We start from the raw sequence: 14,855 nt of genomic DNA, 5'->3' as shown, positions 1-14,855 counted from the left end.
CTATTTTTGTCTTTCATACAACTGTATGTAGCCTAGCAACAGAAGGAGACAGGCAACAGGCAGCCCGACACATGTCTGCGATATGGATGAACCAGACACGCTACATGTAAAGCTGGAGCTGTTCACACACAAACAGGACTTTATTCAAAGAACACCTTCAGCAATCAATCAATCTTTATTTGTATAGCACCAAATAACAACAAATGTTATCTCAAGACTCTTTTACAAACAGAGCAGGTCTAGACCACTCTATGTCAAACTATGAACAGAGACCCAACACCAAGACAGGATAAGACTCAGTCTGACCCCACCTTAATCCACCATGAGCATTGCACCTCACAGTATTTAGCTAGTTACAGTGGAGAGGACAAACTTCCTTTAACAGGAAGAAACCTCGAGCAGAACCAGACTCATGTTAGACACACATCTGCTGAGACTGAGTTGGGTCTGGAAAGAGGGATAGAGGAGAATAAGAGAGAGAGGGAGCGGTGATAGTGATGAGACGAGTAGTAGTAGCTGTTGCCGCTGGAGTCCAGCACGTCCGTATCAGCTGGAGTCTGGAACGTCCACAGCAGGAGGACATCTACGGCAGCTCAGAGGAACCTACGAGACAAGGGAGCTCAGGGACTCCAGAAAGGTTTATGGTTAGTAACTTTAATGCGACAGGGAGAGTTAAAGTAAGTGATGAGGGGGTTGGGGGGAAGGGGGTGAGATAGGATCCCAGGGTGTCAGTGCGCCAGTTCCCCCAGCAGTCTAAACCATAGCAGCATAACTAAGAGCTGGTCCAAGCCTGATCACGCTCTAACTATAAGCTACAAAGCTTCAGCAAAAAAGTTTCATCTTACCTCAGACAGACCACTAACTGCTGCTCCGGGGCAATCGGTTCTCTGAAATTGTTCCTCTGTCTCTTCAGCCGTGGAGCTAGCTGTTGGAGCAGAGCTTCAAACTGTCCTACAGACATCCTGAAATAGGTCCTGATGCAGCTCCTGAGTCAAACAGAACTGGATGTACCCATTTATTTATTTTTCCTCTTAGTGTGACTTGTAATATTTAGAATGCATATAGAATATCAAAATGTGTGGGCGTGGCCTAACTCTTTGATTGACATGTCAATCTCAGCTTGAGGGCAGAGAAGTGGCTGATAATTATCATACAAACTGAATAAAAGAAATCCTAAGATTGAGCCCTGTGGTACAACAACACGACTATCAGGGAGGAAGTTATCTAAAGAAGTTTGAGAGGTTATGAGTCGTTGCAGTGTCACATAAACTCCATCAATATGCAGATCTCAGAATCAGAAATACTTTATTTACTCAGGCATTACAGTTGCTCTATACACAATAAATAAGAATATCATATAATATTAATAGAAGAAGTCATTAATAAGATATAAATACAATACAATGAAAATAATGATAATTAAAGTATGTAAAGAAGACAGAATAAGCTCTGTAGAAAATAAATACATGGTTGAAGTCCCTCTGGTGGTCTGTCTAGAGATCAGGAAGAGGGCACTCTGGTGGTCTGTCTAGAGATCAGGAAGAGGGCACTCTGGTGGTCTGTCTAGAGATCAGGAAGAGGGTACTCTGGTGGTCTGTCTGGAGATCAGGAAGAGGGTACTCTGGTGGTCTGTCTGGAGATCAGGAAGAGGGCACTCTAGAGGTCTGTCTGGACATCAGGAAGAGGGCACTCTGGTGGTCTGTTTCGAGATCAGGAAGAGGGCACTCTGGTGGTCTGTCTGGAGATCAGGAAGAAGGCACTCTGGGGGTCTGTCTGGAGATCAGGAAGAGGGCACTCTGCTGGTCTGTCTGGAGATCAGGAAGAGGGCACTCTGGTGGTCTGTCTGGAGATCAGGAAGAGGGCACTCTGGTGGTCTGTCTAGAGATCAGGAAGAGGGTACTCTAGAGGTCTGTCTGGAGATCAGGAAGAGGGCACTCTGGTGGTCTGTCTGGAGATCAGGAAGAGGGCACTCTGCTGGTCTGTCTGGAGATCAGGAAGAGGCACTCTGGTGGTCCATCGGGAGATCAGGAAGAGGGCACTCTGGTGATCTGTCTGGAGATCAGGAAGAGGGCACTCTGGTGATCTGTCTTGAGATCAGGAAGAGGGCACTCTGGTGATCTCTATAGAGATCAGGAAGAGGGCACTCTGGTGGTCTGTCTGGAGATCAGGAAGAGGGCACTCTGGTGGTCTGTCTGGAGATCAGGAAGAGGGCACTCTGGTGGTCTGTCTAGAGATCAGGAAGAGGGCACTCTGGTGGTCTGTCTGGAGATCAGGAAGAGGGCACTCTGGTGGTCTGTCTGGAGATCAGGAAGAGGGCACTCTGGTGGTCTCTCTGGAGATCAGGAAGAGGGCACTCTGGTGGTCTGTCTAAAGATCAGGAAGAGGGCACTCCGGTGGTCTGTCTGGAGATCAGGAAGAGGGCACTCTGGTGGTCTGTCTGGAGATCAGGAAGAGGGCACTCTGGAGGTCTGTCTGGAGATCAGGAAGAGGGCACTCTGGTGGTCTGTCTGGAGATCAGGAAGGGGGCACTCTGGTGGTCTGTCTGGAGATCAGGAAGAGGGCACTCTGGTGGTCTGTCTGGAGATCAGGAAGAGGGCACTCTGGTGGTCTCTCTGGAGATCAGGAAGAGGGCACTCTGGTGGTCTGTCTAGAGATCAGGAAGAGGGCACTCTGGTGGTCTGTCTGGAGATCAGGAAGAGGGCACTCTGGTGGTCTGTCTGGAGATCAGGAAGAGGGTACTCTGGTGGTCTGTCTGGAGATCAGGAAGAGGGCACTCTGGTGGTCTGTCTGGAGATCAGGAAGAGGGCACTCTGGTGGTCTGTCTAGAGATCAGGAAGAGGGCACTCTGGAGATCTGTCTGGAGATCAGGAAGAGGGCACTCTAGAGGTCTGTCTGGAGATCAGGAAGAGGGCACTCTGGTGGTCTGTCTGGAGATCAGGAAGAGGGCACTCTGGAGATCTGTCTGGAGATCAGGAAGAGGGCACTCTGGTGGTCTGTCTGGAGATCAGGAAGAGGGCACTCTGGAGGTCTGTCTGGAGATCAGGAAGAGGGCACTCTGGAGGTCTGTCTGGAGATCAGGAAGAGGGCACTCTGGTGGTCTGTCTGGAGATCAGGAAGAGGGCACTCTGGTGATCTGTAAAGAGATCAGGAAGAGGGCACTCTGGTGGTCTGTCTGGAGATCAGGAAGAGGGCACTCTGGTGATCTGTAAAGAGATCAGGAAGAGGGCACTCTGGTGGTCTGTCTGGAGATCAGGAAGAGGGCACTCTGGTGATCTGTAAAGAGATCAGGAAGAGGGCACACTGGTGGTCTGTGTTGAGATCAGGAAGAGGGCACTCTGGTGGTCTGTCTGGAGATCAGGAAGAGGGCACTCTGGTGGTCTGTCTGGAGATCAGGAAAAGGGCACTCTGGTGGTCTGTCTGGAGATCAGGAAGAGGGCACTCTGGTGGTCTGTCTAGAGATCATGAAGAGGGCACTCTGGTGGTCTGTCTGGAGATCAGGAAGAGGGCACTCTGGTGGTCTGTCTGGAGATCAGGAAGAGGGTACTCTGGTGGTCTGTCTGGAGATCAGGAAGAGGGCACCCTGGTGGTCTGTCTGGAGATCAGGAAGAGGGCACTCTGGTGATCTGTAAAGAGATCAGGAAGAGGGCACTCTGGTGGTCTGTCTGGAGATCAGGAAGAGGGCACTCTGGTGATCTGTAAAGAGATCAGGAAGAGGGCACTCTGGTGATCTGTCTGGAGATCAGGAAGAGGGCACTCTGGTGATCTGTCTGGAGATCAGGAAGAGGGCACTCTGGTGGTCTGTCTGGAGATCAGGAAGAGGGCACTCTGGTGGTCTGTCTGGAGATCAGGAAGAGGGCACTCTGGTGATCTGTCTGGAGATCAGGAAGAGGGCACTCTGGTGGTCTGTCTGGAGATCAGGAAGAGGGCACTCTGGTGGTCTGTCTGGAGATAAGGAAGAGGGCACTCTGGTGGTCTGTCTGGAGATCAGGAAGAGGGCACTCTGGTGGTCTGTCTGGAGATCAGGAAGAGGGCACTCTGGTGGTCTGTCTGGAGATCAGGAAGAGGGTACTCTGGTGGTCTGTCTTGAGATCAGGAAGAGGGCACTCTGGTGGTCTGTCTTGAGATCAGGAAGAGGGTACTCTGGTGGTCTTTTTTGAGATCAGGAAGAGGGCACTCTGGTGATCTGTCTGGAGATCAGGAAGAGGGCACTCTGGTGGTCTGTCTGGAGATCAGGAAGAGCCTCTGGTGGTCTGTCTAGAGATCAGGAAGAGGGCACTCTGGTGGTCTGTCTGGAGATCAGGAAGAGGGCACTCTGGTGGTCTGTCTGGAGATCAGGAAGAGGGCACTCTGGTGGTCTGTCTGGAGATCAGGAAAAGGGCACTCTGGTGGTCTGCCTGGAGATCAGGAAGAGGGCACTCTGGTGGTCTGTCTAGAGATCAGGAAGAGGGCACTCTGCTGGTCTGTCTGGAGATCAGGAAGAGGGCACTCTGGTGGTCTGTCTAGGGATCAGGAAGAGGGCACTCTGGTGGTCTGTCTGGAGATCAGGAAGGGGGCACTCTGGTGGTCTGTCTGGAGATCAGGATGAGGGCACTCTGGTGGTCTGTCTAAAGATCAGGAAGAGGGCACTCTGGTTGTCTATCTGGAGATCAGGAAGAGGGCACTCTGGTGGTCTGTCTGGAGATCAGGAAGAGGGCACTCTGGAGGTCTCTCTGGAGATCAGGAAGAGGGCACTCTGGTGGTCTGTCTGGAGATCAGGAAGAGGCACTCTGGTGATCTGTCTGGAGATCAGGAAGAGGGCACACTGGTGGTTTGTCTGGAGATCAGGAAGAGGGCACTCTGGTGGTCTGTCTAGAGATCAGGAAGAGGGCACTCTGGTGGTCTGTCTGGAGATCAGGAAGAGGGCACTCTGGTGATCTGTATAGAGATCAGGAAGAGGGCACACTGGTGGTCTGTCTGGAGATCAGGAAGAGGGCACTCTGGTGGTCTGTCTGGAGATCAGGAAGAGGGCACTCTGGTTGTCTGTCTGGAGATCAGGAAGAGGGCACTCTGTAGGTCTGTCTGGAGATCAGGAAGAGGGCACTCTGGAGGTCTCTCTTGAGATCAGGAAGAGGGCACTCTGGTGGTCTGTCTAGAGATCAGGAAGAGGGCACTCTGGAGGTCTGTCTTGAGATCAGGAAGAGGGCACTCTGGTGGTCTGTCTGGAGATCCGGAAGAGGGCACTCTGGTTGTCTATCTCGAGATCAGGAAGAGGGCACTCTGGAGGTCTCTCTTGAGATCGGGAAGAGGGCACTCTGGAGGTCTCTCTTGAGATCAGGAAGAGGGCACTCTGGTGATCTGAGAGCAGCTGCTCCTTCGCATCCACAGGAGTCAGCTGAGGTGGATCAAGCATTTGATCAGGATGCCTCCTGGACGCCTACCTTTAGAGGTTTTCCGGGCCGACTGGGAGAACGGCGGGGTAAACCCAGAACTAGTTGGAGGAATTACATATTCCATCTGGTCTGGGATCACCTCAGGATTCCCCAGGAGGAGCTGGTGAGAGGGATGTCTGGGTTGATCTGCTTGTTCTGCTGCCTCTGCCCGCTGCCTTGTCCCTGGATAAGCGGAAGAAAATGGATGGATGGATGGATATTATTGAATGATTTATAGATTATTGAGCAATACTAATAACCAGATGTGTGTGTTCTGAAAATAAATAAAAGCTTCAGTGTGTCATAGTGAGCAGGATTGACTTCCTGGTTGCAGACATTCATGAGAGGCGCTGGGAGAGAGAAGAATAGACGCCCAGATGGAGATAATTAGAGCCCAGTTGAAATTGGTTGAAGATAATCCCCCTCTGTTTTGTGTTTGTATTGACTGAGTCTATTTCAGTCCAAGAGCTTTGTTATTCAACTGAGCTACAGTAGTATGCAGTCTAAGAAAATGGTGCTATAAGAGACGTGCTAGTAAAAGGCAGAGGAGAGTAAGTTTCAGGGCTCTAAATGAACATTTTTGATCACTGGTATCGCTAATAATAATTAATAATAATATTTTTTTACAAACTAAAGCTTTAAATTAATCTTACTCTGAATTTGGGAATGTATATCCAATTAAAATGATTACAATAAAATGAAACTTCAGTACATATGAAAATGATCCTAACATTTCATTACTCAGTAACCTTTACATTCTATTCAGGGTCTAATTTGATCCAATTTTCTACATAAAAAGAAAAAAAAACATTAAAACTTTTCTTTTTAGATAGAAATTTGAGGATTTATCTTAAAGCTGGGGTTGGCAGTCTCGGAAAACTAGCATGAATTTGAATGTAGCATTTCCTCATGACTCCGTCTAACCCCTCCCCTCCTCCCTCAGAGCTCCTCCAAAACGACGCCCCCCCCCGTTCACATGCACGAGCGCCGCTGACTTGCGACCATATGACGGTGACTGATTCAAAACCGGTCCTCACCAAAACATTCTCATAGTGAAAGTTAAAAACACAAACAAACATGGCTGCTGTTAGTACTCACAACTGTCATGCTAGCATTATCCAGTTGTACTGGTGACACGATATCAGGAGAAAAGTTATAACACATATATAATACTGTAACAGATCTACTGTTTGTTAAACATGTTCAGTGTAGATGTTCTTAATTCCTACAGTGTTGACAGTCAGTGAAGGCATCAGGAGAGGTGTAGAGTGTGTGAGCGGGAGAGAGGAGAGACAAGAGGAGAAGTTCTTCATTCATTCAAACATTGATTGTTGTTTTGTTGGTTGGCGTGATCACGGCCGACAGTGACCGGTTATTAAAGATCAACGTGTTCATGAATCGGCTCGTCATCACTACAGCGTCCGGACGGACGCTACAGTACATCTACATTTCTGTAGGACTTAGTAAATGTCATTCATTCTTCTGCTTGTCAGAGCCCCCATGGTGAGAGCTTTTTAGACTCTGATCCGGACTACAGTCCTGAGCAAAGCACCTCATCGGGTCAGAGGGGACAGGTCTGAGGTAGAGCGAGAGGGGCAGTCAGTAGAGTCAGGGGAAGCAGAGGCAGGAGACGGGGACTCGGAGTACACGCCGGGGAAATGTACGCGCAGGAGGAGGGCAGAACGGCAGGACAGGATTTGAATGGTTTAAAATTTTGGGTCCCAAAAAACGGTGATTGTTTGGCGTTTTCCCAGGTTTACTCCGGCTGTAGATAGCAGCTTTTCTTCACTCTTTTTTAAGAACACATTATGTATTGATTACCATCAGGACATAAAGATCATTTTAACCAGTATATCTAAATCTGATTACCAACCCCAGCTTTAATGTGATCCTGAATATACAAAACTAGAAATATTTTACAACTTTCTACACGTTTTAGTGCAGATAATGCACAAAATTATACACAGCATTATATATAGAGAATAATTATGAGGGGGATACTGTGAAATGCTTGAATATGAATAGTGTGTAAAGGCTAAACATCATCAGAGCTCTCTGAACTGTCTTCGGACTCTGACTCAGAGCCCCCATATAAATCAGTTCCATTTTTACATGAGAACAAACACGTCTAGATGAAATCAGTCAACAACTTGGGTTTGAAATCTGAACTCCAGATGAAGTTTAAACATTTAGTTTAAAAATCCTACAATCAGGGGGAAAATGTCAGACAAAAAGTGAATCCATCTGTGATGAAATATAGCACCATCTAAAACAGCACCAGCTGAGTCTCTTCATGCTAACAGGCTAACTGTTGTGTTGCTCATAATGATACCTGCCTGTCCGTCTGCTTCTATGGTGTCATCTGTGATGAATGGCATTCCTCTTTGTTTTACTGCCCTCTACTGGTCTGGTGGTGTAGTGCATTTACTTTTTTTTTCTCCATACGTCACTGGCCTGATTAACACAATCTACCCGGGACTTCAGCCCGCGGTTGAAACACAGACAACAATGGGGGCACAGGAACCTTTTAGTTCAGGGGAAAGTAGTTCTGTGGGCTAAAAGACCCCAAAACTCTTGCTTGTTGCTGTCATATTTTGAACCAGAAGTAAAGGTTTTTGGAGAACAGGGTGGATTAGCATCGTTATGTTTGTTTTCTGCTACGAGCTGCTGTGTAAGTGATAACTGAATCAAAGGTAGTGTTACCAACTGGCTGAGGGCTGGTAACAAGGAGGGAGGCCACACACAGACAAAGGTTTCAAAGGAGTATTTATTGAACTGAAATGATCAAACTCATCAGATAACTAATGTCTTATATCAGTTTGAGAATAATCCGTCATGTCTGAAATGTGTGGATGAGTGAAAGTGTCGTGTGATGGTGGTGATGAATGCTCCAAACCAAACAAAGACAGGATGAGTAAGGAGTAGCAGGCCCAGCTGACAGAGTGAGAGACTGCTCAGAGAGGCAGGACTTTATGCCATCTGAAGACCCCGCCCAGCTGGGCAGATAAATCGGACTACCCCTCCCAGCTCCACCCACATGCCATCTCCAGATACCTGCAAAAGGGACGAAAACAAAGCTGGACTGGAACAAGCATAAGAGGCAGGCAGAGCGGGATAAAACCATGCACCGTGAAACTCTAAATGATGGAGACAATAAACTTTCCAACCCCAACTGGAGTCTGGTTCTACTCGAGGGCTCTGCCTGTTTAAGAAAGTTTACCTTGCCACACTACGTCTCTAAAAGTAGTATGGGAGGTAGAACCTTCAGTTATCAGGCCCCTCTCCTTTGGAATCATCTACCAGTCAGGGTCCGGGAGGCAGACACCCTCTCTACTTTTAAGAGTAGGCTTCAAACTTTCCTTTTTGATAAAGCTTATAGTTAGAGCTGGATCAAGCTTGGACCAGCTCCTAGTTATGAAACTTAAAGTTACTAACCATAGACCTTTCTGGAGTCCCTGAGCTCCCTTGTCTCGTAGGTTCCTCTGGATCTCTGCTGCTTTGGACGTGCCAGACTCCAGCTGCTACAACTACTACTATCCGTCTCACTACTATCATCTCTCTCTCTCTCTCTTCATCTCCCTCTATCCCTCTCTCCAACACGGTCTCAGCAGATGTGTGTCTAACATGAGTCTGGTCCTGCTGGAGGTTTCTGCCTGTTAAAGGAAGTTTGTCCTTGCCACTGTAACTTGCTAAATGCTGCAAAGTGCTCTGCTCATGGTGGATTAAGATGAGATCAGACTGAGTCCTGTCTGTAAGATGGGACTGGATCTGATCCGGTCTTGATGTTGGGTCTTTGTTAATAATAGAACATAGAGTACGGTCTAGACCTGCTCTGTTTGGAAAGAGTCTGAGGAGAACATTTGTTTGGATTTTGAGCTATATAAATAAAGATTGATTGATTTTTTTTATAATTTGCATATAATCTTGTTAACTGATAATGTAGTGAATATTTTAGTAGGTTGTTTGGGGTTAAAATGAGTAAGGCTCACACAGGCATTATAGGGCAGCTTATGGTTCTGTAGGGTGCTATAGACATACACTTATGGAGAGTGAGGAGGCTGCCATTAACCAGCACCACCCGAGCAGTTGGGGTTCGGTGCACCTCTCCAGCAAAACTTGGTCCATACCGGTATTTGAACCGGCCACCCTCCGGTTCCCTATGGACTGAGCTACTGCCGCCCATGCTACTATATTAACTGTATGACCGACACGTTCTGCACAGTACACAGATAGTACTCTGTACGTTCACCTCTCTTTGTCTGATCTTGTTTTGTCTCTTGCAACATTTTCACAGTGTCTGTTGAGTGCTTCATCTGACCTCCATTTGACCTTTACAGAAAGGGAGCTGCTGGCCATGTACTTTAAACTCTGCCAGAAGTGGTCTTCTCGTGCTCCTCCCTGAGGAGCCCATGAATCTTTATTGATGTAGAGATTGTGGATCTTCCCTATCAATGACTGGCTGAACCTCATCCACAGCCAGTTCTAAAAGATGGTTCATGTGTTCCCATGTGTAGAGGTTCAGGTTCCTCGCAGTCTGAGGAGAACATGTGTTTTGCGATTTTAAAAATAAAGATTGATTTAATTGATGAATGATTGTTTGATTGAGTGTGGCTACATTTAAGTGGACAATGAATGCACTTTGTTGTCCTAACTGAAAAAAAAAAAAGCATTTCCAAGGCACATCATTTATTAGCTTACGTGATGGATCCATGAAGAGACGAGTCGCCTACTGAAAGCGTATGAGTGGGTAGATAAATGGGGGTTGATTAAAGGGCAGCTAATGCCACGTGTGTGTGTGTGTGTGTATCTTTACTTTAAGTGTGTTCTTTCATTGTTTTCCCACACTTACTGTTGTTGTTTTTGTCTCTGCAGGTTCTACACTATCTCTGGGTCCTTGAAGGACGCTCCAGCAGCCAAAGAAACTCATATTGAGTTGTGAGACACTATAGACAGTGTGACCTTTCTGTTCTTTCTCCTTTGGATGGTTGGCCTTGTTCCCTGCCCTCTGTTCCTACACTTACACACTCACATGCTGCCTGTCACCAACTCTGACATCATCAGCCTCCCGCCCTTGTTGCCAGTGGTTTGCAGTTTCCTGCAGATTCCCACCAACTCTTCCTTGGAAACACATCTTCCTTCGAATCGTTTTCCTCCCTCTGTGGAGTCGCATTGTCCTTGCAGTGGTTACCACATTCAAGTGTTGTGTTGTGTGAGCTTTGTAATATATATTTTTGAAGTCTTTTGGACGTGCTGTCTGTTAATATTATTTTTAAAAACATCTTACATATCACAGATTAAATAACGGCAGCGTTGTCCTTCACATAAAGCTAAACTCAGGGATGAAAACTTGAGAGGTTTCCAACCAAAGTAAAGTCGACTGAAGCTATTGTTTTTTAGAATCTAAATCTTAATACTAAGATCAAATACTGAATTTAATATTTTCTCAGAAGTTCATCTTCAATTTAAAATGTTGAAAACAGGTTTAAGTGAAACTCTGAAGCTCTACGTTTGTGCACTTTGTCGTTTGTTGCACTCACAGCTGAGGCTGATATATTGTAGATATATTTTTAAAAGGCACTGAAATCACATCAGCTAATGTTGTTGTCAGCTGTTATTCTGCACAAAACTAAAGATTATATGACAAATCCAAACAAGACTTAAAGCTGGGGTTGGTAATCAGATTTAGATCCACCTTTTGTTATACTGGTTAAAATGATCTTTATGTCCTGATGGTAATCAATACATAATGGGCCCGATCTACTAAAGGTTTGCGTGTATAAAAACACATGCAAACTTGATAGCGCACGCAAAGCTGACGTACTAACCGGGAGCACCGAGGATTGCGTCTGTCAAATGAGCAAAATAGCACTCGCTATCCATTTAGCGTGTTTGCCTTCATGAATATGCAGAATACATGTGGATCATCAGAACGTGCAAAATACTGGGAGGAGGAGATGCAAATGTAATCATTTAGCACACGCAATGTGATTTATCAAACCTGAAGCAGATAGCGAGCGCTGTATTTGCGTCTATATTTAGCACGTTTGAAAGGCAGGTGCAAACTGGCACAGCGTTACGCACACATGGCTGCGGTCACTGTAAAGCTCATCATAACATCGCTTTACAACATGCCTGCAAAAGCTGGACTTACAAGCATTACTAAATGTTTTAATCAATCAAACCAAGATAACAAAATAATAATAATAAAACAACACAAATTCAAAGCAGTTCAGCACCACGGATAGCGACCGCATCATTCTGACACCCACTTTAACTTTTTCAACTAATGAGAGCACAGTAGGTCACTGTATCAACAGATATAAAGTTTAGTCAAATTGGCACAGCGGCCCACATCTTCACATACAAACAAAAAATCAATATGAAGTACTCGGCCTACTCACCACTGTCTGGACGAGCCTTAAGCTCCGCGGACTTGTCCACGATGCACTGTATGTCCATTTTCTTTGATCTGTCATTCTCAATAGATAATATGACATGTCCACTCAGTCTATTCTGTCCCATCGTGCTCATCAAGGGGTTTTTAGTTAGTTTTAACTTGGAGAATGAGCGCTCACTAAGCCGCCAGGCAGCTCTGCGTAACTCCTCATCTCATGCTTGCAGCAGTGTGTTGGGGTGAATTGACTCAAACATGTTCCCAGTTCCATTTAAGCTGGTGAATCTTTGGGACAGTTGCTGGATGATGATATCAGGCATTGAAAACATTCACCCGAAAGTTGCTCCCTGGGACAGTGAGGCGACTGTCTTCATCCAAGTGATGCTTAACTTTTCTAGAGCAAGAGTGGCAGACTAAGCCTCATCAAATCGCTCTCTAAACTCCATCAAAACACTGATTGTGTTTTGGAGTAGAGTAGATGCGTTTATTTCATCTGCAGATCTTCTGTTTTTTCTCACATCATTCATCTTTTCACAGATGGACTCCCAAATCGTGTTTCTAACGCTGAGATGTCTCTGCTGGAGTTCACCGATGTGTTTATTTCCCTCCTCCACAAAGACCTCCAACTCCATGTCTTCAAACTTCATTTATCGCTTAAGACCACTCTGTTCTTTCAAACTCTCCATGGTGACAGCCGATAGCACACGCAAAATCCTCATTAAAATAGGGCGGTCCACACCACTTTTGCACTCGTTATCATTTGTGCACGCAGTCTTAGTAGATCACCCGCAACACGCCCAGAAATAACACGTGCAAAATTATTATTTGCACATGCAAATTAGCGCTCGTTATTTGGGATCTTAGTGGATCAGGCCCAATGTGTTCTTAAAAAAGAGGTAAAAAAAGCTGCTATCTACAGCAGGAGTAAACCTGGGAAAACACCAACCAATCACCGTTTTTGGGTGCCAAAATTTTAAACCAATCAAATCCCGTCCTGCCGTTCTGCCCACCTCCTGCAAAGCGTACATTTCATGTTTGTTTGTGTTTTTAACTTTCACTATGAGAATGATTTGGAGTTTGGTGCTGAGGACATGCTACATTCAAATTCATGCTAGTTTTCCGTGACTACCAACCCCAGCTTTAAACATTACGTTCATGTGGTATTATAATCTCTCAGAACTAACCAACAGCTTTCCTTCCCTGAGTTGTTTTCCAAAGCAAAACAGCTCAAAGTCCAACCCCTTTAAAGAAACACACACAGGACTGTGTGCACTTTACTTAAACACCATGTGATGTGGGTTTTCACAGTGTGATGTTACATGCATGAAGTTATTGTTCTGGAGGGTTAGGGTGGGTTTAACCACAGTTTTTATTCATAGAAGCGTCATGCCATTCTTCCACTGACTTTCATGTCTTATGGCTGAATTCCACCAAATCCTTGTCCGGTCCGTCTCCAATCCATCACAGCACCGGATCTGATACGTTTCTATTCTAGTCAATGTGTTAACTTCCTCTGGATCCGCTCCGTCTGGTTCCGCTCTGATGCGTCTCTGATCCGGCAGGTCTGAGCCCTCCGGATCAGATACACAAGACTTCTATTTTTGCCTGATGCAGGAGCACGACGCATCAATCACAACAGAGCAGATGGAGCGGGACAGGAAGTCAGGTTTCACCAAAACAAAATGAAAACATCCGGTTAATTTTCAGAATAAAACACTCTGTGTTATCACCAGATCGTATTTCACTTAACTACAACAACAAACCAAAGTCATGATGAGCGGAGCCAGGCCTGGAGTCAACAGGTCAGAGGTTTTCAGAGGACCAGAAAGACTACATGGATGAGGAGAGGAGGAGGAGAATCCTTGATTCGGTGATTACTGTGGGAAAACCTCGGTCACATGACTCCAGCTGTCCGGCGGTCCTGCTCCGCAGCCGGACCACAGCGGTCTGGACACAGATCTGGTGGAAGTCCCGGGTTACACTAACCATGACTGTTACTCAAGGGACCTTGTTCTTGACGTGAACAGCTAGTGATGAACGTTTCCCTTTTGCACACACACATACGGTCTTAACACAAATATTCTATAAACACATATTCAATATTCACTTCTGCACATGTCTGCAATGAAGATAAGCATTCGTAAACATTATGGATCTTGCTCATTGAAAAGTTGCTGCTTGCTCTTTCTTGCATATCTTAACTCCATGAATGATGTATGAGAAGTTTACAAAGTGAAATCCAGTGGGCTTGAGGAAGGGCATTGAGTCTACGTTGAAAAACACTGCGGCTCCGGAGAGCTTAGAGAGTTCAGTTGCAGGGTCAGCTGAAATGAAGTGGGCCTGTTGGAAAGAGCGATGTCTGAAGCCTTAAGACAGAGCAGGCTTGCAGCATCAAGGCCTTCATGTCTTAAGAGGGGATTACAGAGATGAAGGCGTATTACTTCTCAATTCCCACATGGAAGTCCTCAGCCATGAGTAAGTGGTTCAGGTTCAGCCGTTTTAATTGATTTTGAAGAAATGTTGTGTTGTCATCATGGCTGGGATACTCGAGCATGTTATGTATTCCCATGAACAGATAACAGAAGGGAAATATGGACATATATCATAGATCAACCAATCTTTATTTATGTAGCGCCAAATCCCAACAAATGTTCTCCTCAGGCTATTTCCAAACAGAGCAGGTCTAGACCGTACTCTATGTTCTATTATTAACAGACCCAACATCAAGACAGGATCAGATCCAGTCCCATCTTAGAGACAGGACTCAGTCTGATCTCATCTTAATCCACCATGAGCAGAGCACTTTGCAGCATTTAGCAAGTTACAGTGGCAAGGACAAACTTCCTTTAACAGGCAGAAACCTCCAGCAGGACCAGACTCATGTCAGACACAGTTTTTGATCATTGTTCTTTTTTCAAACATTCATCATGACGTTCATTCACATATTCAGATTTTTTCAGCACTCAGGACAAAACTATTGGTGATGAGAAATATTTCAAGCAGGGTTCATTCTAATGATATCGTTTTTTCCTTGATCAAGTACTCAATTTGGA

General features: G+C 45.8%; 1 protein-coding gene across 1 annotated transcript in view; it reads left to right on the top strand.

The window, feature by feature from the left end:
• opn5 (opsin 5) overlaps positions 1 to 10,616 on the top strand; it is a 194,902-nt gene extending 184,286 nt beyond the window's left edge. The window contains exon 7 of the mRNA XM_034698930.1: positions 10,281 to 10,616. Within this exon, the coding sequence (XP_034554821.1) occupies positions 10,281 to 10,347 (67 nt within the window). The 3' untranslated portion in view covers positions 10,348 to 10,616. The remainder of the gene's footprint in view (positions 1 to 10,280) is intronic.
• The last annotated feature ends 4,239 nt before the right edge of the window (positions 10,617 to 14,855 follow it).

Source organism: Notolabrus celidotus, chromosome 13 (genome assembly GCF_009762535.1).
Source record: "Notolabrus celidotus isolate fNotCel1 chromosome 13, fNotCel1.pri, whole genome shotgun sequence".
Taxonomy (NCBI): Eukaryota; Metazoa; Chordata; class Actinopteri; order Labriformes; family Labridae; genus Notolabrus; species Notolabrus celidotus.
The sequence above is the reverse complement of the archived record's forward strand: the minus strand, read 5'-3'. Positions and strand labels throughout refer to the sequence as shown.